The sequence below is a fragment of the Corvus brachyrhynchos genome, unplaced genomic scaffold (assembly GCF_000691975.1).
Source record: "Corvus brachyrhynchos isolate BGI_N302 unplaced genomic scaffold, ASM69197v1 scaffold61, whole genome shotgun sequence".
Classification (NCBI taxonomy): Eukaryota; Metazoa; Chordata; class Aves; order Passeriformes; family Corvidae; genus Corvus; species Corvus brachyrhynchos.
The window spans coordinates 9,441,381-9,464,325 of record NW_008236478.1 but is presented as its reverse complement, the minus strand read 5'-3'; the positions used below and the strand labels follow the sequence as shown (position 1 = coordinate 9,464,325).

The window sequence follows — 22,945 nt, the reverse complement described above, 5'->3', positions numbered from 1 at the left end:
CAATTTTACTTCCCAAAAGGAGAAAGAATTTACCATGTTTAAAACAACACGGTTTTTTTTTGTTTCATGACTGGCTGACCTGTTACTGAACGCTGAATAGCTATTTTTCTCATTGCTAAACATAACACTGCCTTAGCCAAAAGATCTTTTGGGGTCAGCTATTTTCTCACACAGGACTTGCTAAGAGTTTTGGAGTATGACAAGTAAGCTATTAAAGTCTAAGCACTGGCCTCTAACAACTGGAACTGTGAACAGCGTAGTGTTACCACCATGTAACATTCAAAACCCAACGGCCAAAAGGCTGCTACATTTTCTAACTCAGCACATAGATGCCCATTCTTTATAAATAACCAAATTTATGTTGTGTGTTTTAAAATAAAAATAACTAGGGGGAAAAAAAAATCTGCATTGTGATTTTTCAGCCTTATTTCTCCTGACAGATTGTTTGGGAGCAGCAAGAATCCCAACACCACATCCTCTCACTGATGAGAGGCTGACTAAGGTCAAGTGAAGCATCCCACATAAATGGCAAAATGGTTCATTCCTCATAAAATTCAGCACTCAGCTGGATAGGAACTTTGACAGTTCATTCCCATCTGATTCTCAAACAAAATACCTACCTAAGTATAAATCTGTCATTTACTATACATGTTTATGTCATAAATACTTATTTGGCAATAACCCAAGGCTGTAAATGACAGCTGTCCAGGGTCCCAGTGTCTGCCAATTACAATAGGATTTATGTAGTATTTTAGATCTTTACATCAGAGTAACAGAATATATCCTTAAGTGGTGTGTTCTTTTTCTTCTAGCATTGTTAGTCAGATCCCCAAGGAGGAGATCTGAATGGAAAGAATCATCTCCTGAGGAAAATGACATTCTCTGAAAGGAACAAGCAAGGTGGAAGTGTTTGGTTCTTGTCAGAAAATTCCACTTCTCTCTGCTTCCTAATCATTACTCACAGTAATGTGCATACTCATTCAGGGCTAAGGAGCAATCTTCTTCCCCTTATACCCTATTTCACATACATGCATACAACTCCTAAAGGGATAAAACAGACTGAAGCCAGGATGGCTTTATGATTCCGTAGCTCCAGTGTACCATGATTTTATGCATGGTTTGAAGCAGGGATATTTCCACATGATGACTGTGGACTCCTATTTCCAGTCCAAATACAAACAGTGTAGATGAAACTTCAGGGACCTAAAACATTCATTTTTCCAAACCCACAGGAATGAAAAAAACACTTCTGCCATTGATCCACCGAGCTTTCCTTTAAAAAATTAAAATTAAATCAGGTAAAAAACAAGAGCAGAGAGAGAACACAAGGAAAAATTTATCCTTCTACCTTTGCTTCAATCAGATTTTTACTGTACAGGGTTCTCTCTGATCTCAGAGTTTCACAAAGGTTTTGCTGCTGTTTTAATTTAATCCCTTGCACTTGTATTTCCTTCTCATAGTCGCAGATCTGCATTTGATGTATTTCAAGATCTTTCATGTTATGGAGGATCTGGAGCAAAAAGAAAGGAAAGAAATTAAATGATTAAACCATCATCACAAGATCAGAAGGATGGGACAAAGTTTGTGATTTTCTTCTAAGATGACAAGTTCAAATCTCTGTGATAAGCAGTTTTAACTACAGCTGAAAATTACTCCAGTCCAAATACAAGTTTAACCTTTCTGACTTGCTTATGTGGGACAACATTGTATTTTAATCTGTTATGTAGGTTTTGCCCAAGACTAAAATTTATAGAGGTGCACATACTTAATTGAACAACAAGCTACTGAAAGAAAATATCATCACAGAGTAGGTGCAATAAAATCAACATAAACAGTTTCCATCAAGAATAAACTTAGTTTATTTATGAAGCAGACCTAGATTTTGGATGTTGGTTTGGATGTCAGCTGTATGATAAAATGAATTAACGCACATGTTTTTCCAAGAAGCCCTGCACGTACACTTAAATTCTAACCACCCAATTTTTTTTTAATGAACACATGATCACAAACAGTTGATGATCACAAACTGGTCATATATAATTACTATAATAAGAAAGTCAGTTAATGTAACTTACACTTGGTCTACATAAGTAGGTAATCACCATTAGTTGCTTCTATGAAAGATTAGAAATAATTACGTGAAGATTACCTAAGGAGAACGGAGTATTGTAGACTATAGAAAGAAGATGATCACATGCAGAATCAATTAACAAAAATGCAAAATTTCAGAGACACCTTTATTAAGCAGTTACTACCATAAAAATACATAATAATTGCTATGTTAGAAGGGCAAAAATACAAAGACTTGCTAATCATTATGATAAGCTTCTAAATTACTTTTTAAAAATCAAGAACCTTTCTCCTGCTACACAAACCTGAAAACTGAGGACCTCAAGGAAGCAGCATTCATACAGAATTCAGCATTACAAAAAAGAAATAAAAACCATTCTAAGGAGTACACACATCAAGAACACAGTTTACCAGGTTCACTACCCAGGAGGAGAAAATAATGCCACCCTTAAAGCTAGGAAAAAGATTAGCCATGAAAAAAAAAGCTGAGGAATCATAAGGACAAAATACAGGAGAGAAGTCCATTTCCAAATGCAGTTCATATCCAGTTCTCCTGACTCCACTTTTGAAGAGAGAGGTTTGGGCTAAAATTCATGTTTATATGTCAAAGCAGCAGAAGAAAACAAATGTTTACATCAAATAATCAATAACTACAAAGTTTGCTGTTTACAGTGTTGTCCCTTCCTCAGCAGTAAAGCCTTGGGTAGGCCTAACTATGGGGCAGGAACTTAAATAATTAAATATCCTACCAGGTACCTCCAACCAACTTTGAAGACAGGGGACAGCTAAATATTGAAAATTTTATTACAGAAGCAGGAATACAATTCCAGCACACTGTAGCTGACTTCAGGTGATCCCAGGAACTGCTTACAATGCAATACAAAAAACAGTCCCAGTTTATAACCTACTCCTGCCTTTTCCTTTGCTTTTTAAACAATCTGCCAATAGTAATAGCACAGAGAAGAAATCAATAAGGCATGTTTCTATCTGCACTATGGTGATCATAGGCTGGAGGAAGATTTGAAAGTAGGTCACTGCATTTGTAAGTCTTTTACTTGGTTTTGATACAATATAAGTGCAGTAAGATTGTGGACAAAGTTTTCTGAGTTGCGCTCACAGGCTGGATGCTGACTTTGCTTTTTCAGGAATGATTAAACCCAAATAATTCTTTCTTATAAATACAGAAAAGATACATGCAGTGTTTCACAGCCCCATGGGAGGCTGAGCATTCTCAATTCCTGTTTAGTCGATAGGCACACTACACCTCTCAGATTTGGCAATGAGGGCCCAAAGCTAAGCAGAAAGGATTTGGTATTCATAGTTTTTCCTGTATCCTCATAGCTTTTTAATCTGTACACTTAACTATCATCTACTACTGGCTACCTGCTTAGTTCAATGAACCTACTCAGTACGTCCATAATGGTGCTGTCTTTACTTGCTTATCCATTTTTAACCACTCCCAGAAGTACTGTCATGGCCCTAATGATATGCCTATTGAACATCGGGTTTTCCAAAAGATTATGTGAATTTAAAAAAGGAAATATATCTTTTCATTTTCCTGAATAGGTTGTTAACTGTAAACTTAACATTTTAAAAGGCTTTATTTGAAAAACGCCAACATACTAGAGACTGGTTTTGTGACCCCTCAGAAAACACAGAACAGTTCACTTGGGACTGAAAGGTATACTTCACTGCCTCCTTTTCAGCCTAAACCTTACACAGAGAAACCAAGATTTCATAATTTAAGAATTTCAATTCAAAATAGAAATATTCTGCTAACAGTTGTACTCAGTAATACATGCATGCTACATAACAAAGAGAAAAAGAACAGGCGTTTTTTCTTACTTGTGCTGGCTAATCTAGAAGTAAGACTATTCAACAAGTGACACTGACTTGAAAATAAGCAGTCAGCCAAGGCAGTAGTTAGAAGAGGAAGTCTGAATGCATGAATTCTTACCCCAAAAATATTTTACTGGTGTGTATATAACTTTGCTGACTCTGTTCAACAGTTAATAGTAAATGATGATTTTGAAAGATGAATTCTGCAGCTCTATAGAGTCTGTGCTGCTATAAACAGCCAGGCAGCCTTCAGAGCCAGTATGGCTACATCTTTGGGCTTAGATGGGTTTGGCTCTTTTCCAGCTGTTGTGCAGTTCCAAAGGAGGGCTGCAACCTCCTGCAAAACCAGCTTGGTGGCAAAAGGTGATGGAAGAGCACTGACTGGCCATAGCCTTACTGCCCACCAGTAGCTCATTCCTCACCAGCTGTGAAATGACTCCTGTAGTTTTGCCACAGCTTCTCAAGTCTGAATAGGTCAAACACTGAACTTAAATATTACCTATTTACATAATAATCCAGATCCTATGTCCTCCTACCCTCCATTTGGACTTGAAGGACAAGATCATTGTGTGACATACTCCTGTACTCAAAACTGTTCTTGCTGTTCTTCACCTGTAACCGGAGTCAGGAATTGCCCCTTTGGTGAGCCAAGGAAGCCTGCAAGTCCTTTGGAAACTTGCAGTCACAATGCAGGCATAATTATACAAACAGCTCAAGTGTCATAAGCCATTTACTGAGCCTCTGCCTTATAAGAAGTGATAGAAAATTTACACCCAAAGTGGCAGGGGAAAAAAGGAAAAAGTAAGCAAGCAAACATTTGTCATTCTCATCCTCAAAATATTATGGGCAACCCCGAACAGAATTAAAAGAAAGAGCCTTGTAGTTCTAAGTGCTATGAATTACTCACTGGCCCTAGTTTACAATGTTCTTAACTCATATCTACACTGTTAGAAATGCACTATGAGGGAAAGAAGCAAAATATGACTTTGCAACAAAGACAAATCTCACTTTTGTGGAATATTATTTACAAGGAAATGACAAGAGGTATTCCAGGCAATGGAGCATATACCATTCCAAAATGATTTAAAAGCCCCTGGCCACATGAAGTCGGAAGGGTAATTTTACAGTGAAAAGATAGCAAATAACTTGTGAATTGAAACCGCTTGAAAGCTAAGACCAGTAAATCAATGAGCTTCTTGGAGGGCTCTTCAATGTGATACTCAGCAATTAATGGAACATGTTAAAATCATGTTCCTGATTTTACTCCATCAGGAATAAAGTTATACATAACAATGGGGAGCAGGCAACACAAATTTTATGCAGTATTTCTCTGCAGCTGCCTCTGGAAAATTTGTTTTGCAGAGTATCTTGAACATGCTGAGATGTTTTCTCATACTGGAGTAATCCTTCAAAATGTTAAGTACCTAACAAAGATGTTGAGCACTGTTAGCTCTCATGGGACCCAATTTTAGGACAGTGGTCATTTGCAAGATAGAGTCCTTTGCAGATAAGACAGGACAATCAAAGTGTAACTTCCAACAGCACAGGAGAGTTTCAACTGTGGGACTCACGTATAAGAAGTCAAGAGGTCCCGGTTTGAACTCCAGCCCTAGTTTCATTTCCCAATTGATCACTGAATAAGAGCAATACATGGCTGGACTCCAAGGCTCTCACAGAATTAGTGTCTCTCCCATTGGTGAGGTTTCCCTAGAGAGACCTGAAGCAGTAGCAGGCAACACACACTGACAACAAGAAATATTTGTAACTGTATGAAGACCACCAATCCAAGCTTTCTCCCACTGGCATGTTAGAAAATTAATGTATTATTGTAACAGTTTTGAGAGTAAGACAGGAAAGAACCATTTGCACGAAGAGCCGCTCCTACCTTCTCTTTGAGCTCACTCATTTCATTGATGAAACTCTCTCTCTCCTTCTCCAACTGGTAAATAATCTTCCTTTGTTTCTGAGCTTCTATCTTATAACTTTGGATTTCTGCTTCCAAGTTCTGTTTTGACTGTTCATGGAGCTTTACCAAATCTATCTGCTTCTGAGTAGCATTTGTAGCCTTGATCAAGTTCTACAGGGAACAAAAAAGAATGAGTCTTGAGCTGAAAAGGCAACACTGTCGCCACTATGACAAAACCATGCCATTGTCAAAGTGGACTATGGACTTTTCAGTGTTATTATCCCTTATCTAATTTGTTCAGTTGAAATACTTGAACCTCAAATTTGATTTAAAAAACAAAATCTCTAGCACAGCTGCTAAATAGGGCTTTTTCTGATTTGAAGTTAATACACTAGTGTCTGCATTACAAAAAAAAAAATTGACAGGATTGTTTACAAGTGGATATAACTAATGACTGGAAAATTCTTACCAGCTTTAAGACATTTTAATTGCACAGCATGCCAATAGCCAGTAACATTAATAATAAAGCCAAATACTCTTCCTTCTCATGTCTTAAATAGGAAGTTCAAGCTTGAAATTAACCAAGCTTACTTTAAAATTTTGCATAAGGATTAAACAGAAAATATCAACATATCTTTACAAAATCAGTCTCCTGGTCCCACTTTAAAATTTTTTCCCTATACAAAACAAGTATTTGTTACCTGTCAAATCAAAGCCTCTGCTAGATTCAAGACACAGGACAGTGAATCTACATCAAATAAAGCATGTCAGAAATAATCTCTTAGCATTGATGTCCTGCAGTACAAGAACCTTGGGCTGATGGGAAACAATCAGTATGAGAAACAGACCTAAAAGCAAGGATTAATACTCAAACAGCCTGCCAAGCTGCTACCCAGCGTATCAACATTCTGGTTTGTTCTTTTATTAGCAAAGACTTTGTTTGCCTACATTAATACTAAACTTCATAAGACACAGAGTGTCAAAGCACAGATGTAACGAAGTCTTTGGACACCAAATAATGGGTTTGCAGTTTGAACTCCCTGATAGTTCATATGTTAAAACTTAGAAATCTTCTGTGTGTTTATGGATACTAACACTATGACAGCGCACAGAAAAGAAGTAGTTTGTGCATCTGCTTAAGGAAATCTGAAAGCTTTAACTTAACGTTATGTATTCTACATTTCTGTGCTGCTGTGAATGCTTAAGCTATGGACATTTCATTCTCAGGCTGTGAGGCTTATCAATATGACCAATGCAAACTCACCTGGTTTAGCATATCCCTTTCCCTCACGAGCCCATCTGTTGTTCTCTTGTCAATCTCTGCCTGCTTCTTGGCTGTCTCGAACTCTAGAAAAAAAGAGGAAAGAGAATAAATCCTGTCTTCAAATTGTACAGCTGTTAAAAAGCAGAAACAATTTAGTGGACTTCTTTTAAAGCCTTGCCATTACATGACCAGTTCAATTAGCTGTGAATGGGTTTTACAACCCAAGGTATCAGCTGATGATGTTAATGCTTTTTTGGGTACCTAGAATAACTTAGAAGAATTCAGAAAACAGATCCACCCACCTGTTAGGCACCTACCTTTCTCCAGTCTGATTATTTCATTTTTTAGCATGCTTTTTTCATGGTCTGCATCAACTTTTTGTTCCTCTGCAGTACGCAGCTTATTCTGGAGAACATCTCTCATTTTGCTCAGCTTTGAAATTTCAAGGCGCATCTGAGCTGCTTCATCCTCTGCCTCCTACAAAATAGCAACAAGGAAAGGGGAGAGAAAGCATCCACAGAAAGAAAGAAGATGCTTTTGTATTTGGCATACACTTACTCCATGAAACTCAGGAAGAAAACATGTAGGTGCTGTGGGTCAGCTGCAGAAAGTTAACTAGCTAGTTGAACAATATTTAAAATAATTTAAACAAAGCCAGCTTGGGAAAGGAAAATAATCATCAAATCTTACACTTTAGGACTGAAGATGATCAATAAAGAACCTCCAGCTGCAAACCTCACACAGCACTACCCAATTAGTCCTGCAGATTAAACACAGGCAAATCTATTTTCATTTTACATACTAGGCACAGTGACTGTGATGAGAAAGGTATCTGTAGTGTGGTCTGATTGCATGTCTCTAAATAGCAGGTATGTGTTATCCCCATTCTTTTATAAGCGATGGCTTTAAAGAAAAAGCAAAATCTAGAGTCTATCTCATTTGCTATACAATAGAGGAAAAAATAATCAAAATACTGCATAGCTGGTTACTGGGAAACATAACCAATAATCACAACAGGGATCAGTCTTTTTCCTTTTAAGAAGTAAGTATAACTTCTTTGTATAATTCAGTGCCACTGTTAGGTTTTACAGCCATCACAGACTACAGTGTTCCTTCCACTTACAGCCTCAGATACTGATTCTGTGAGATGGGGAATCCTGCTATCAAGTCTCCTCTGGGAGAATGGGAATCTCCTCAGTTCTTACTGACAATAACCTTCAAGAGGTTAAAGAGTACTTTGACAATTCACACTGCCCAGCACTCAGCACACTGCAGGATGGTATTGCAGGCACAGTCCCTACAAAAACTGCATCCCATATCATGACTCTTAAGGACTCTTAAGGAACTTTAGCAGCTGGCTTAACTACTAACGGGGCAGTATGTTCTGGTTTTTTGTTCCCAGAAGTCCATGTGCATGACTTTAAAAGTTCCATCAACTTTGCCTGAAATTAGGATAAGATCATAGAATCAAAATCCTCTGACACTCTGAAGTCCCAAGTGTAAGTCATATTTGTAAAGTTTTAAACAATGATGGTATTGGTAGAAGTAATGATAAAACTGGATAACCTGGAAAAGACAGCAATTTGTTTTTCAAATAGGTAAGAAAAACATCCTTTAGTTTGCCTAATAAATTACAACAGAAAAAAAGCTCCTACATTCCTCCATTAAGGATCTAAATCAGAATCATCTGTGTTGTATTAGTTGTGAACTGAGCTTTTAATCTGTCAGGGGTTAGTTTCTATCAGACTAACAGCATCTATTGGCAAACAAGCTTTTTATTTAGGTGAATTAGTTATACTCGATAAAACTCAAGAAGATAATTATTTTCTACCTGAATTTTCTAATGTTTAGTGTTTTAACCCCAATGCTGACACAAAATGCAAGATATGGTAACTGGCATAATAGCATCCAACACCTATACATTACATTTTGTCACAAGGGCTCTCAAAGTACCCTAAAAAGAATATGCAGGAATCCTTTAATTCTTCCTCAACTGAAACTCACCTGCTTCTTAGTAAAATGACTCTTAAATAATGTGAAGTCAGGCAAAAAAAACATTTAATCTGAAAGTAAACACCATCTTGGTTACTTATATTTAACTTTCTCAACCGATACTTGGGGGGGGGGAAGAAATTTTAGTGTTGAAAGCAATTGCCTTTGGTGGAACTATCCAGGACACCACTGTTAAAATTTGTTACCATTTTCCAGTGGATTTTGGCAAAATTCAAATTACGTTAATCATTGTAAGAAAGTCCTTGCTCTTATTTGAAGATCCCAGGACTGAAAAAAGAGCCCTTGTTTGTGACCACCTTTACAAAGAGAGTGCGTTGAGCATTTTAGTTCATGTGTTTTATGAAACAGCTCCTCCAAGACAACAGGTGCTACATTGTCAGGTGAGAGAGTTGGACACTACCATGACCATGATACTGCCATAGAAAGAATGGCATCCAGCATCAGCCAGATCTATTCCTAAAAACTACTCAAGTTTCCTCCAAAACTACCCATGGGGAACTATCCCGACAAGAACTGAAGTCATCCCTGTCCCAGGTGGTAAGATGTCATTGGAATGATACAGCTGGTAGGATGCACCTTCTGGAACTTACTTTCAGTTGTGCTGTCTTCTGACCGATGTCCTTCAGCACATCATCAATCATCGCACTCTGCTGCTCGCTCTCTTGTTTGAGCTTTTGATTTTTCATCTTCAGTTGCTCAAGTTCCTTACCAGCATTTTCATTCAAGATCTGTTAAAGAACAATCCTATTAATTCTTTTAAATCTCATTACAATATCTACATATTCATGAAGACAGAACCTTCCTGCTACCCAAGAGATAAAAGCTGCTTCAGATTGTTGTCTGCTTAAAAACCACTCTTCATTGCTGATGAAATTACTAATGTTAAATATGTAATATTTCTCCATGTCATAATGACATGAAGAAATCGTAATTTCTAATGAATAACACATCCAGTGTCTTTTTTTTTCTGGAAACTTAGCAGGTCTCTATTGCAGGTGGTAGATAGGCATTTTACTTCTTGTTAGGCATTTAGCAACCATCACATACTACAACTTGCTACAAACAATTACTGAAAATGAGTATGAGATTCAAATTACTTCAATCAGCAGAGGGCAGGGGAGCTCTGGTTTATGAGCAAGCATCTTACATTAATGTGCTGATAACATTTCTCTGGGTACATGGTTTGCTGAGACCAGGACAAAGCAATTTCCTCTTTAAATTGTCTTCAGTCAAACGTCTGGAATAGTGGTTTTGTGGTTTCTATACAGAACATATATTTCAATACTGGAGCCAGCTGCCTTATCTTCTGCTTGATGGAACTTTCCTTGCAGTTTTACAGATATAAATGAGGAAAAAACAACCATCATATTTTTCACTCCTGATGAAGTCAATATATATTACACTCTTAAAAAGCATTAAAGGAAGAGAAGTAGAATCTAGTGTATAAACAAGGAATACTCCTTCTTGTATTGCAAATGTCAGGATAACACTGTTTCAGGCAATCCTTTATTGAGACTTGGACAGGGGTGGGATAAAGCTTACAGCAGCTGTATCAAACCATTTTCAATGCCATACAAGAAAGGATATTTTATTAGAAATTTTGAATAAGAGTAAGAATAATAAGAGCAGGCATCACAAACAACTACAATTCAGTCAAGACAATAACCTGATGAAATTGCACTAGCTGTGTCACCTTTTGCAGACCTCTACCCTGACCCTTGCAGAGTTGGATAGCCTGTGTTTTGGACAGACTTCTAGCAAAACACTATGCAGGGCCTTCACAGACACCTTCAAGCCAGCACAGGTAAGAAAGACAATGCAGAAGTCTGGTTAATTAGCCCACACACAGCATTTTATGTGAACTCTTGGTTTCCAGGACAGTTTGGATAATTGAATGCCCCTAAAATCTACACTTTGAAAGGCTGAAAGAGACTATAAAAAGAAGAAAGAATGGAACAGAACCAGGAATTGTATATACAATGTGATTGCCCTGGCAGATGATGGAGCTGCCCTCAAAAGCTGCATCAAATCAGTGATATTCACAGAAATAATCAAGTCTTCTCTGTATCTCTTTATGTTAAGTATTTTATTAAGATTTCGTGTTGACTAAAAATTGGCACAGACCTCTGCCTTCACAATTTCAGGGACCAAAAGGAAAGAAAAAGCCATAAAAGTCATAAATTTACAAGATACACGCAACTCACAAGGAAGTTTCCCTTGAGCTAGGATTGGTTTACAGTGATGAGATCTCCCCTGCCATTTACTGAAATTGCTTCTGTGAGAGTTTCTCGAAGTCAGGGGAAATGGACTGAAAACCTGAAAATTCACACACTTGCAGAACACTATGTTAGGACACCTCCAGATAAAGTTTTTAGAAACAGAATGAGGAAAATCAATCAAAAAGGTTTATGAAGACAGTTCCTTGCCCTTTCACAGGCTTGAGAGGCAGATAAAAACTAATGTGAAAAAGAAGAAAGAAAGGGATGGAGGTAAAATAATTTTACCAATGCCACTAGACACAATGAATAGCAAAACTGACAATATAGTCAGAAGTCCAACCTGGCAGTCTCCTGCCCCTATAGATCATCCATGCTCTTCACAGACTATGTCTCACTTGCTGTGATTTTTCAAGATGAACAGTATCATTGCAATCCACTACTGATGTCCGTGAGAAATCTATTTGAAATCTGTCAGCAAGCTTTACATACCTATTTATTAGTAAATTAATATTTCTATAAAAATAAATGTTTATTAAAATTTAATAACTTAAAATAATCTCCCTCCCTCTCCCCTCAGGAAAATCCATTTTCTTCTTAATTACACATTTTACTCTAATCTTAGTCCTGATGAATACAGTGTGCCATGTACCCTACCTGCTGTTCTCTAAGATTATTTTCCATTTTCAGTTGTTCCTCTTTGTTGTTCTCTATTTGTTGCTGTAACTTCTGGATCTCAGCTTGCTTGTTATCCATTTCAGCTAGAAGATTTTTCAGCTCAGTCTCCATTTTTTCCTTCTTCCGTACCTCTCGTAATTCCTCGTTTTGACGCAGCTGGATGTCTTGCTGAAGCTATAATAATAGAGAAGAAAACAGTTTTAAATTCTGCTGCCCTTTACTTAGGAAAACAAGTCCTCTCACCGCTCTGACTATGCTTGATTTTAAAAACAAGAGCTTCTATATTACTGTAACCACCACTACATGCCAGATCTTCTCAGAAGTAATTATGTTTTCTAACGGTTGAACAAAAAGTTCTGCATGAGGGACCCCATTTATTGATGACAAAAATTTGTTAAGCACCAGTCAGTTCACCCACACAGAAGGGTCTGATACAGTTCAAACATAAAAGCATTCCTCTGGAGATGCAGTGGCACAAATGTCTTTACTGTTTTAAGTTACTTGCAAAGTGGTACTTTCCGAATGCAGCATTAAAATTAATTGGGGCTTGATGTTGTATTGCAAGGATTTTTATTTTATTTTTCTCTCTGACTAGCAGAAACACTTATTACACTGATATTAAAGGAAAGAGAGAGATGTCAGACCAGTGTTCATTTCCACAACTGGTCTCAATCTTTCTGCTATCAAAGCTCCTATATGGGAACTCTGAAAGGGGAAAATTTTCTCATATTTAGTAGACTTTCTTGTGACTCTGCTCTCTCCCTCCACAAAAATTTGATGGAGCAGAATCAGCAGAGAGGAGACACAGGGGGCTGATCCATATGGAAATATTCAGCTCAGCCAGGGACCAGCAACTGAAAGATGTTCTTTGCTTAAGGATTCCTCCCCCTCTGAGCCCACTGATGAGAAGTTGCCAGAACTGACAGGGTCTTCAACAGGATCTTCAAAGAGACATTGTCATTTAAGCAGTCTGAAGGGGAGAATAATTTCATACCGGGAGAATGGGAGGTGATTACAAATGCTGTAACAATTTTGTAAATTTAAGGGTTGATGAAGTGAGTATCAGAAGATTAAGGCTGCCAATAGTCAACAAGTTTTGTTGACAAGTCTTTTCTCCCATGCCCACAATGCTGTCAGAAAAACAAAGATTTTCTCTTCTAGTACACTCCCAGTCATCTACTTTAGAAATAGAAACAATTTCTGTGCATGAAACCTAGACTGATCATTACTTTCCTATTTGTAATTACTAAAAAACTGAAAGCCAAATGCTCCTTCTAACATTTCTCTGTTCTTGTTTAAGCATGATTTTCTACTCTTCCCTTCTCCTGATGTCTGGCTGCAGGCCCTATTTATATTCTGCTTTAAATTGTTTCATTGCTCATTATTACACATATATTTGATGTATCAGATGAGAGTTCTGTATCCCATCTTCCATCCTTTTCTACTTTCCATTCAGTGGCTATTCCACTAATGCTCAGCCTTCTCTATCTCTAGCTGCTCTATACTTTTAAAGGAAGCCATACGTATTGATCACAAAGAACAACTGTCTACTCAGATGTTCAGAAAAATAGAAAGCCTAACTTAATGTAAAGCTGAGATGGAGTATGACTGCTCTCTACAGACATTTTTGTGGTGAAAAATTTAAGCTGAGAAACAGTAATCCAGAATCAGTGTGAAGAAGAAAGTAGGAGGTCCCTAACTATAAAAAAAGTGAGGATCTGAAAAAGCTTCCCATAAAGGAGAGAAAATAACTTCATTATTTTTAAAGTCAGATTTTGATACGTTCTTAAGAATGATGGTATTTCATCATATGGCAACCACTGCCAACAGCAAGGGACCAAGAATCTCCATTCCAGGTCTATGTTCTAAGTGTCTCTTTCGAGGCGTAAGGATTTACAATACAGAAGACATCCCATCTCTTCAGTATGAAAGATGATTATGATTCACAAAAAGCAACCTTGGCCTCATTGGGGTATTGGGAAGTTATGGAAGCAGCTGGTACGTGACAATACACTTTGCAAAGTACATAGCCTAGAACTACAGAAAAATATGAAAGTCATTCACAGCAGAATCCTTTCACAGCACTCCTGAAAATGTTTGAGTTGTGAAAGAACAGGTAGTAGTCTACTAGTCACTGGAGATCAACTGCAAGTGTGGAGAAAGGAAAAAGCCAAAAATCACCATCTGGTGATCAGTACAGACCTGCAAAATGGATTCTTCTGCCTCATTTTTTGCCCTCTCTGTTTCCTGCTGCTGCTCTGTGATTTCAGCGAGACTTTGACGTAATGTCACAACTTCTGACAACAGTTGGTCTCGCTCCTCTGTTACCTCTTCTTGAAATCTTAGCAAATCCTCAACGCTGGAAGCAAGGAAATAATAGTCAAGCAGTGTCACAGGCCATTGCTGTTCTACCTCCTATCCCAGAGCAAGACTTTTGTGAGAAAGAGGAGTTTAAATTTTTTTTTTCATTTTAAACTCCTCTGTATTAAGACTGATGGTCAACTGAATTATATGCTCTATCTACTGTGATCAGAATCACCACAAACCAAGTCAAAACTCTTTCTTGTTGTATCACATCCTCATGGGTCTGAATAAATCTTCCATTTCCCAGAAAGGAACAGGGAACAAAATTCCTTCTTCTAAGCCCATGGGTCTGAATAAATCTTCCATTTCCCAGAAAGGTAACAGGGAACAAAATTCCTTCTTCTATGCCCCCTGCAAAATTAGTCAGGGCCCAAAAATGTTACAATGTTGTAACCAGTCTCTCTGCACCTCACCTGACTGGACACCTAACTAGGTTGTGTCTTACAGTCACATAATGTAAAAATAAAACTGACTCTCTGTTTTGACAGATTTACAATACGAAGGGAAGTCCAAGCTGTGGGTACAAGCTCAATCTTAAAAAGCAGCCTTATTGTTCTAAAAGATTATAGGGTTTTCAAGGCTGAAATTGCAAAGGAGTTACTTAGTCTCATGGCCTGGACAGGGTATTTAACCACAGAACTGGAGGGAGAATAAATTGTAAGCTGGCTGGTCTCAGCAGCCTGGGCATAACTGGAAACATGAGTGAGGTGTTGGCAAAGTAACAGCTCCTGGCTCTTGCAGGAAAATGCAAAAATCAGCAAGAGAGAGAAGACTTTAAGGAGAGTTATACCAGGGAGAAGGTGAATGACAAAGCTTTTAGATCCAAGGAAACCTGTTAAACAGGTCCAGAACGTTTCAGGGACAAAAGGCAAAGGAGTGGATTTCTCATGGACCCAGGAGGTTTATGTGCTGCCACATTCCTTGGAGGGGGAAGTGTCTGAGCATGCTGAAGACCTCTTGTTTTTGCAGCCTGGATACACAGAGCATGCAGGGATGAGCATGCCCCAAACATATCCTGCATGTATATTATAAATAAATAACTTAAACAGAGTGAAAATTTCAAGCCATAACCAGGAGAGCTAACCATCAGCAATTTCAGTAGAAAGCGCATAGCTCACAGGATCAACACACTTAATCCCATCTTTGAGTTTAACTTAATGTTACAGCATAAGCAGTCTCTGAGGACCTTGGTTGATTCCACCAACAGTAGATTCTGGAAAGCTTCTGAGCAGCTCCAGAGGATGATTATTATGTGCACAATGTACTGGCTTAGAGGCTCCATCTCAGACTAGGTCCCTCTATGCATGTTTGGTTAAAAAAAAAACCAACATCATCTAGAAAGTGCATAAATATAAAATACAAACAAGAACACAGACAGTGTTAATGCCTTATAACAAAGCTAGGAACCAAAGAGAAATCAAGCCTCCTGCCTTCTTGATTTATCTACTTGACCTTGCTGCTGTGAAATGCAAAAATGTTGACAGGATCCTATTCTCAAAGTATGCTGAAGTGTTTGTCAGATAAAACAGTATGACACATACAGAGAAAGTGCATAGTATTCATTTTATTTGATCTCTCAGCTTAATCCAATACTGAATGAACTCGCTCAGAGCCTGATTCTGTACTTGCTCACTGCATAAACACACAAACAAATACATGTGTATTCATGAGAAAAGGCAGAAAAGATCTGTTTTCCATTGTGTCTACATGGTTAAACAAGGTATAGAATGATAGAAAATCAGAAGGGCTTTCCCTCTCCCTGAGAAAAACTTACTTGTATTCCTGTCCAGCTCTTTCCTTCATTAAATTATTTAGGCGTAAAATTTCCTTTTTCAGTGAATTAATCGTTTCCTTAGTTTTCTGTTCCCTTTCATGGGCTTTATCCACCATTTTCCAGGCCTTTTCAAGCTCCTAGGAACAAAATGGAAAACAATTACAAAAATGAAATTGTGTTTAAAAATAACCACAAATTAGAAATTAATTGCCTTGCATTTTGGTTAGTTGAGAAAACAGATTTTTGTGCCTTTTCATGCTTAGGTTCACAACAGTTCCCTTTTTTTTTGGCTGAGGGTATAGCAAACATTTTGAGTTGTTCAGACTATGTCAATTTACACCAGAAAAGCTCTAATACATTTTCTTTAACACATAGATCTGAACATTCTCAAATCTCACTCTGAAGCTTTGATCACATGAGTACCACTAATATCTAAAATTTTACTGACAATTCAGTGTCCACAAAGGACACCTACTTAAATAGCTCATGTCCATAAAATTCTTATCAGTTGTTAGGACAATGAACACCCAGCTTGATTTGGATGAGAAAAAGATGTTACTCAACTTTTCTGCCTCTTTGTTAATTTTCATCTTTGAGGACTTAGTGTAATTTGACTTTAACTACTTATTTAGACAAGACACAATTCTTATGCCAAATTTTAGCACATGGAGCTACTCGAATGACAGATTTGTGTGCCTCTCACAAGCCTAGGGTTTGACACCCACAAACAGGATAGGGGAGGAGGGTTCACTTGATTTTTTAACTTCCTCTGCATCTCTCTCCCTTGAATCAGATCCTTATGAATCAAACAAAAGGCTTATTCCTTGCTAGGTTCAAATGAAGCTCCTACCACTTCTGGAATCCTGTGCTAAAAAAAACGCATAAATTCAGCAAGTGACTGGACTGGAAGAAAAGTTCCTGAAGACTCTAAATAATGAAGATACTACTTTTACACTTTTACACTATAAGTTCCTGAGCTTCAAATCACAGCATGATGTTCTTTTCACAGCTGGCTCCTAGCAAGAGTTCTGGACTTGATGGACTTGTACAGATTTGGACCCCAAGTGTGGCTGTGCAGTTCTACATTAGCTCTACGATCTCCCCAAGGAAAGCCAAATAGAAGCATCATTCTATCAGGCTGTAATATCCCTTTCAACCCCTGCTTGCATCATATGAAATTGGGGCAGGAAAAAATACCTTAAAAACCATCTCCTCAATGAAGAAAATAAAATAATTTAATTTCTACCAAATTGTTTACAGAAGTTCCTTATTGTAATTGACATTTCTGTTTCTGAAAAAAAACAACCCTATTTAACATTAAACTCTAAATTATGACATCTATGTTATGGTATATTGTTAATATACTTATTGAACCTTTAAAAATCAAATATGTGTAATATTTAGCTGTTTACTGCCTAAATTAAAAATTCAAACTATAGAACTAGCAGAAGTAACAGGCTACCAGATTTTGCTGAAAAGATAACACAAAGTATAACATCTGTAGCCTCTTCAAACTGCAAAGGGAATGCATTTCCATCTTATTTATTCAACTAGCTCAGCATATCCAAATCTGAGAAACCATCTGGAACTTGAAGATCAGGAATTTTTGCTCTTCCTTTTTTTTCCCCTCATACTAATAAAGAGTTAAACAATGGGCTTTCCTTGCTCAGAAATTCTGAAAATTACAGTCAATTAAACTCACTACCTACAAACAGTATTTTCATTACTTAATAAATTACTTAGTCCAAAATTTAGCTTGAAAAATGTGCTTTTTCACTCATGTATCAAGCATATTTAAACAGTTTTATATATTCAAGTAAATTTTTATGTCATACATTTTGACTAATTTTTATTCAATGCAGCAATGATCATACATAAAGTATTAAGTATCATCTAGTAAATTATAAGTTTTTCATTCATTAATATCTTGCACAAAAATGCTCAATTCTGAAATTTAAATAAATGCATGTTAGGCTGAAGTAATGGCATGAAGACACAGTGTATCACGTTGATGAGCAGAAAAGCATAAAATAAAACTGTAAATAAACATGCTTCAGATTTGTCAACCAGTAAGGCAACCACCCTTTCTCTGGAAAAATGCAAATTGAAAATAAGATTAAAGCTGATTACTTAAATCAGAGCTTCCTGCTGGCTGATTAGACTGTGATTAAAATTGGTGAATTAAATCATTACGATTGGAGTTTTGGGGAATAGAACTGGGGAATAAATTCAATACAGTCTCTGAAAGGTTTTAGTGGCTCCAGTGAGTGTTTTGTTCTGATGAGTATTTGCAGTATTGATCACCTGAAGTCAATGGGGCCATTAACATAAGCACTGATTTCAGGTTACCCTAAGCTGTGCTTTTTGAACTTTATCTTTGGTATGTAAAAACCATTGTATTGAATTTGTATTGATAATACCAATTTTTATCAATAAAGTTGGGAGACACGGGTGATGGCCACGTTAATATGCAAAATCTAAATAAGAATTTGCTACAGACTTCAGCATCACCAAAACTGGGCTTCATTGTAGTTGCTTCTTGGTTGTGTCTTCTACTCTAAGAGTGGATCAATAGATCCTTTATTTTCAGAAGTAAAAAGCAGCAAAATTTTGATGATGGAAGCCTTCAGAGAAGAAATATTCACATTGTTATTCAGTGTGAAAGACTGCAGTATGTCAGCAACACAGGGTAATTGCAGTACAAGATAGGTAGGTACTCCATGGCAGTCTGTTGCATAATTAAAGGAAGTACACTGGATGTTTGCTGTTAGAATCATTCAAAAATTTTTGGAGAAGTACTCAATTCTGAAACTTGTGAAGCAGAACTTATGAAGCGTGACTGCTTTACTTTACTTTCATTAAATACCCCAAAAGATCACATCAGTTTCACTGCTCAGAAACTGAGAATTAATGAAACGCTTTCTTATTATATTGGATTGATACGCCTGGAAATTGAAAATTTGGTAATTTCAAGCAGGGCAGTACAAGCTCCTATAAATTCCCCTTCAAGCGTTCTTCCAGTGCAGACTCATGGATCAGTGTCCTAACCCATGAGAAACAGAACTGTATTCCCTTCACATTAGCTTGGCCCTTTGCTCCTTTGATACGACTGTAAACAGCAGATTGTTATGCCCAGTTTATTAAAACTACAAACCAGATCCTTTAACAGCCACCTGACAGGTAACAGCTACTGATTGTCACTGACCCACGTCCTGCCAGCCACTGATCTATGTGGTTAACCCCTACCCCATACAAACCCTTCTGATTACAAACAGGCTTCACATGGAGAAAAATTTGCTTCCACAACTTTTATTTCTTACCCTAATGACCCATCGAGTCACCAAGACCTAGGGCCTTAATTTGGAGGAAGTATATCATTTTTACAGGAACAGCCCCACCAGGATTCTTTTATTGTTGATAAATAATTAAACTGTGGGACAGATTGTTTGATTTAGCACTGAAGAATATCATCTTGGCTACTTTAGCACTTGAACTTCCTTCAACACTTAGCTTGGACACACAAGAAACACATTTTTTAAATGTTAACAAAATTGTAGTGAAATACTACAGATCTAATAGAACTTCCCTTCAGAAAGAAGAACAATATGGAATATAAAGGGCTTACCAAGCAAAACCTCAGACAAGAATGAACATTTTAAACAATATCCAAATAATTCCTGAACCTTTTTAAGAGAAAGACTAATTCTCATAACCAAACTGAAAAAGTATCAGCTGTATACTTGGCTCACAGCAACCACAAGAAATGAAATGTCACGTTGTGCATTGCACATCATTTCTAACAGGATCATATTGTCAAGCAGCTTTTTCACTAGAAAATCACTTAATGGGTTCAATAGTAGGCGGTATGGTTAAGTCATACCCTGCCTGAGCTTCAAATTAGCTGCTGAAATTGGAAAGGCTCTTATTTTCCCAACATTTCCACTCTTCAGTTTTATGACATTCCTAAGACAGTGTCTCCTCAGTTTGGGAACATCTTGAAGGATCACCTCTCCTACTGTTCACACACAGAGTATTGCCATGTAACAGCAAAAAGGAAATTGTAAGGATCATTGTGGCTCCTGACATTCATCTACCAGGTTTCGATTAGCAGCAGTGAAAATCAACAAGATTTTCTACGCTTTTCCTCCTCCTTGAGGAGGCTTTGGGCAGTACCACGGGTTTGCAAACCGCAGCCATAGGATGACAGTGCTGCTATTTATATTTACTCTGAATGTATTTTCTTCATAATTCTAAGGACAAGAAACTTCATTTCAAAGAACTTCTATTTTTGTAGTGCTCAAAAATCACTCTGGATTGCTACACTGACTTTATTTTACTGGAACAAAACACTTTATTGTAAGGCATGGAGGTTTCTCAGCTAAGTGCTAAATTAAAGCCTATCTAGCTATCACAAAGCTAAGTTTTTAAACCATGAGAATGAAAAAAGTTCCAAATACAGTCTTATGATCACTTGGCAGCTTTAGGTTTCTGACAGTCAAAATTCACTGAAAGCCTAAAATCATCAACTGTTTTTAGTGAGCCAAGCACTTTGATTTGACAGAGTTCAAATCAATAATACTAAGCAACACATCAGAGTAAATTGGTGAAATCACACTGAAATTATATATAGGATTCCTTTTCAAAGACACCGTGAAACATTTATTTTTATAAGTTATCACTTCCCTGGCCTACAATCCCTATTTCCACAAAAAGTAGATTTTTTATGTTCTGGCAACAGTAAACATCCAAGCAGCCCTGCAAAAGTATTAATGAATAAAAAAATGTACATTAAGCTGAAAATGTGCCGTTTTACAGAGAGAAAGCTTAAACAAAAACTGTTAGTGAGTACTTGAAAGCTGATGGAGTTGATCTAGTGCAAATAAAACACAGAATTTGACTGAAACCTGTAAAAATACCAGGCTGAGCAAACAAAGCAAAGCAGAGGTCAAACAAGTGGAGATGCCAGCTCTATGCTTAGTCCTCCAGCTAGTTCTCTACATAAAATCAAGTGTTCTTGTAGGCGCTTCTCTTATTACCATGTTTTTCATTAACAATTTCAGATCATACTTCACTCTATTCAAAACTTTACCGACTTCAATGATGATATAGTTTCCCCGTCATCTTTAGTGAGTTTTGTGAGCACAGCTACTTTAGATGACTTCTCTACAAGCTCAGCACTCAGCTTCCTGCATTTCTCCATGAGATGCTTTTCATTTTCACGAGACTTCTTCATAATAGCAAGGAGCTTCTCATATTCGACACGGAATTTTTCCAGAGCTTCATCTCTATTCAGTATACTGATGAATTCTTGGGAGTCTTTTTCCAGTGCTTCAAATGCACTTTCTTCTAGATATAGTTTGTCAGACTTTTCCTGAGTGAAATAATCAACAAACAGGAGGAATTCAGCATCTCACTTATGACCCAAGAATACAAAGAAGTAATAAACTGAGTGTATAACAGCTACTAAAAAATCATGAAAAAAATTCTTTAATAACAGTTCTTTTGCTAGCATATAATATGCATGTTGTAGGCTATTTTTCAAACACATCTCCCCCAATTTTACGGAAGTAACTTGTGCTTTACCAGCCAGAGTTCTTGTAATTGAGTCCCACAACTGCTTTAAAGATAAGTCTATAAAATACCGTCATTGTGATAACATTTGAATAATGCACCAACTACTGAGGAAACCCAGTATCTTAGCCCCAATTCTACCCAGTTCTCTACCCTCTAAACTCTGATTAGTTTATGATTTCTGTCCAGATAGTGCCAAAGACTTGCAGACAAGCACATCTCAAAGCTCCAGTAATGCCAATGAAAGCCAGTCTTTCCTCTGTGGGAAATGCTACTGTTAAACCTTTCACAGAAGACATTTTTGATCTAGCTCAGTTCTGATGCCAAATCCTTGCAAATGCACCTCTGAGGGGGTCTCACTAGGATAGGGAAGCAGCAGGAAACCTCAAGGGCACCTTTAACACTACAGCCCGTGCTCCGGCCAGCATAAAAGAACAATCCCAACTGTGAGCCGAAACTTAGTGCGTCCCCGCTTCAAACCTGCTCTGAGATTCACGGGTTTCTTCTCATTTCATCCTCCTCTCCAAACCACTGAATCACAAAACAGTTTGGCCTGGAAGGGGCCGTAAAGATCATCTCAGTCCAACTCCCTGCCATGGACCTTCCACTAGACCAGGTTGCTCAGAGCTCCATCCAACCTGGCCTTGAACACTTCCAGGGATGGGACATCCACAGTTTCTCTGGGCAACCTGTGTCAGTGCCTCATCACCCTCGCAGTAAAGAATTTTCTCCTAATATCCAATCTAAACCTACTCTCAGTCTGAATCCATTCCCCTCTGTCCTGTCCCCACTACACACTCTTGTGAAAGTCCTTCTCCAGCTCTCTTGTAGGCTCCCTTCAAGTACTTCAGTCTTGATCTTGTTCGTGTTTCTGATTGTAAATAGAGTTGAAAGACGAGCAGTTACGAGGGGGGAGGCAGGGCGGGAACCACACCCACGATCTTAAACGTAGCAGCTGCTCCTAAAAGTGAAGAGGCACTGCTGCTTGCGTACAAGTAGCCTAATTGCTCCTACTTTCAAAGCAGGACATAACTGAGCTCTGCTCACACAGGTGGCACATAAACATGGTATATGGCTACAGATGATACACAGATGATGTTGTTGGTCTTATCTTGAGGCGCAGCCTTCGGCCTGTCCAGGGGACAGGAAGGGCAGGGAGGGACAGGTTACAGGTTACCTCAGCCATGCTGCTGTGGGGTGGGGGCGGCAGGTCGGTGTCAGTGCCGGTGCCGATGGCGGTGCTGGGGCCG

General features: G+C 37.9%; 1 protein-coding gene across 1 annotated transcript in view; it reads right to left on the bottom strand.

Moving 5' to 3' along the window:
- CFAP58 (cilia and flagella associated protein 58) overlaps positions 1 to 22,939 on the bottom strand; it is a 55,387-nt gene extending 32,448 nt beyond the window's left edge. Inside the window, exons 1-10 of the mRNA XM_008643974.2 lie at positions 22,873 to 22,939; positions 21,214 to 21,495; positions 16,125 to 16,261; positions 14,189 to 14,345; positions 11,966 to 12,160; positions 9,683 to 9,820; positions 7,397 to 7,556; positions 7,080 to 7,162; positions 5,795 to 5,986; positions 1,349 to 1,510 (exon numbers count right to left, since the gene is read on the bottom strand). Coding sequence (XP_008642196.2) covers positions 1,349 to 1,510; positions 5,795 to 5,986; positions 7,080 to 7,162; positions 7,397 to 7,556; positions 9,683 to 9,820; positions 11,966 to 12,160; positions 14,189 to 14,345; positions 16,125 to 16,261; positions 21,214 to 21,495; positions 22,873 to 22,881 — 1,515 coding nt within the window. The 5' untranslated portion in view covers positions 22,882 to 22,939. The remainder of the gene's footprint in view (positions 1 to 1,348; positions 1,511 to 5,794; positions 5,987 to 7,079; positions 7,163 to 7,396; positions 7,557 to 9,682; positions 9,821 to 11,965; positions 12,161 to 14,188; positions 14,346 to 16,124; positions 16,262 to 21,213; positions 21,496 to 22,872) is intronic.
- Positions 22,940 to 22,945: the final 6 nt, after the last annotated feature.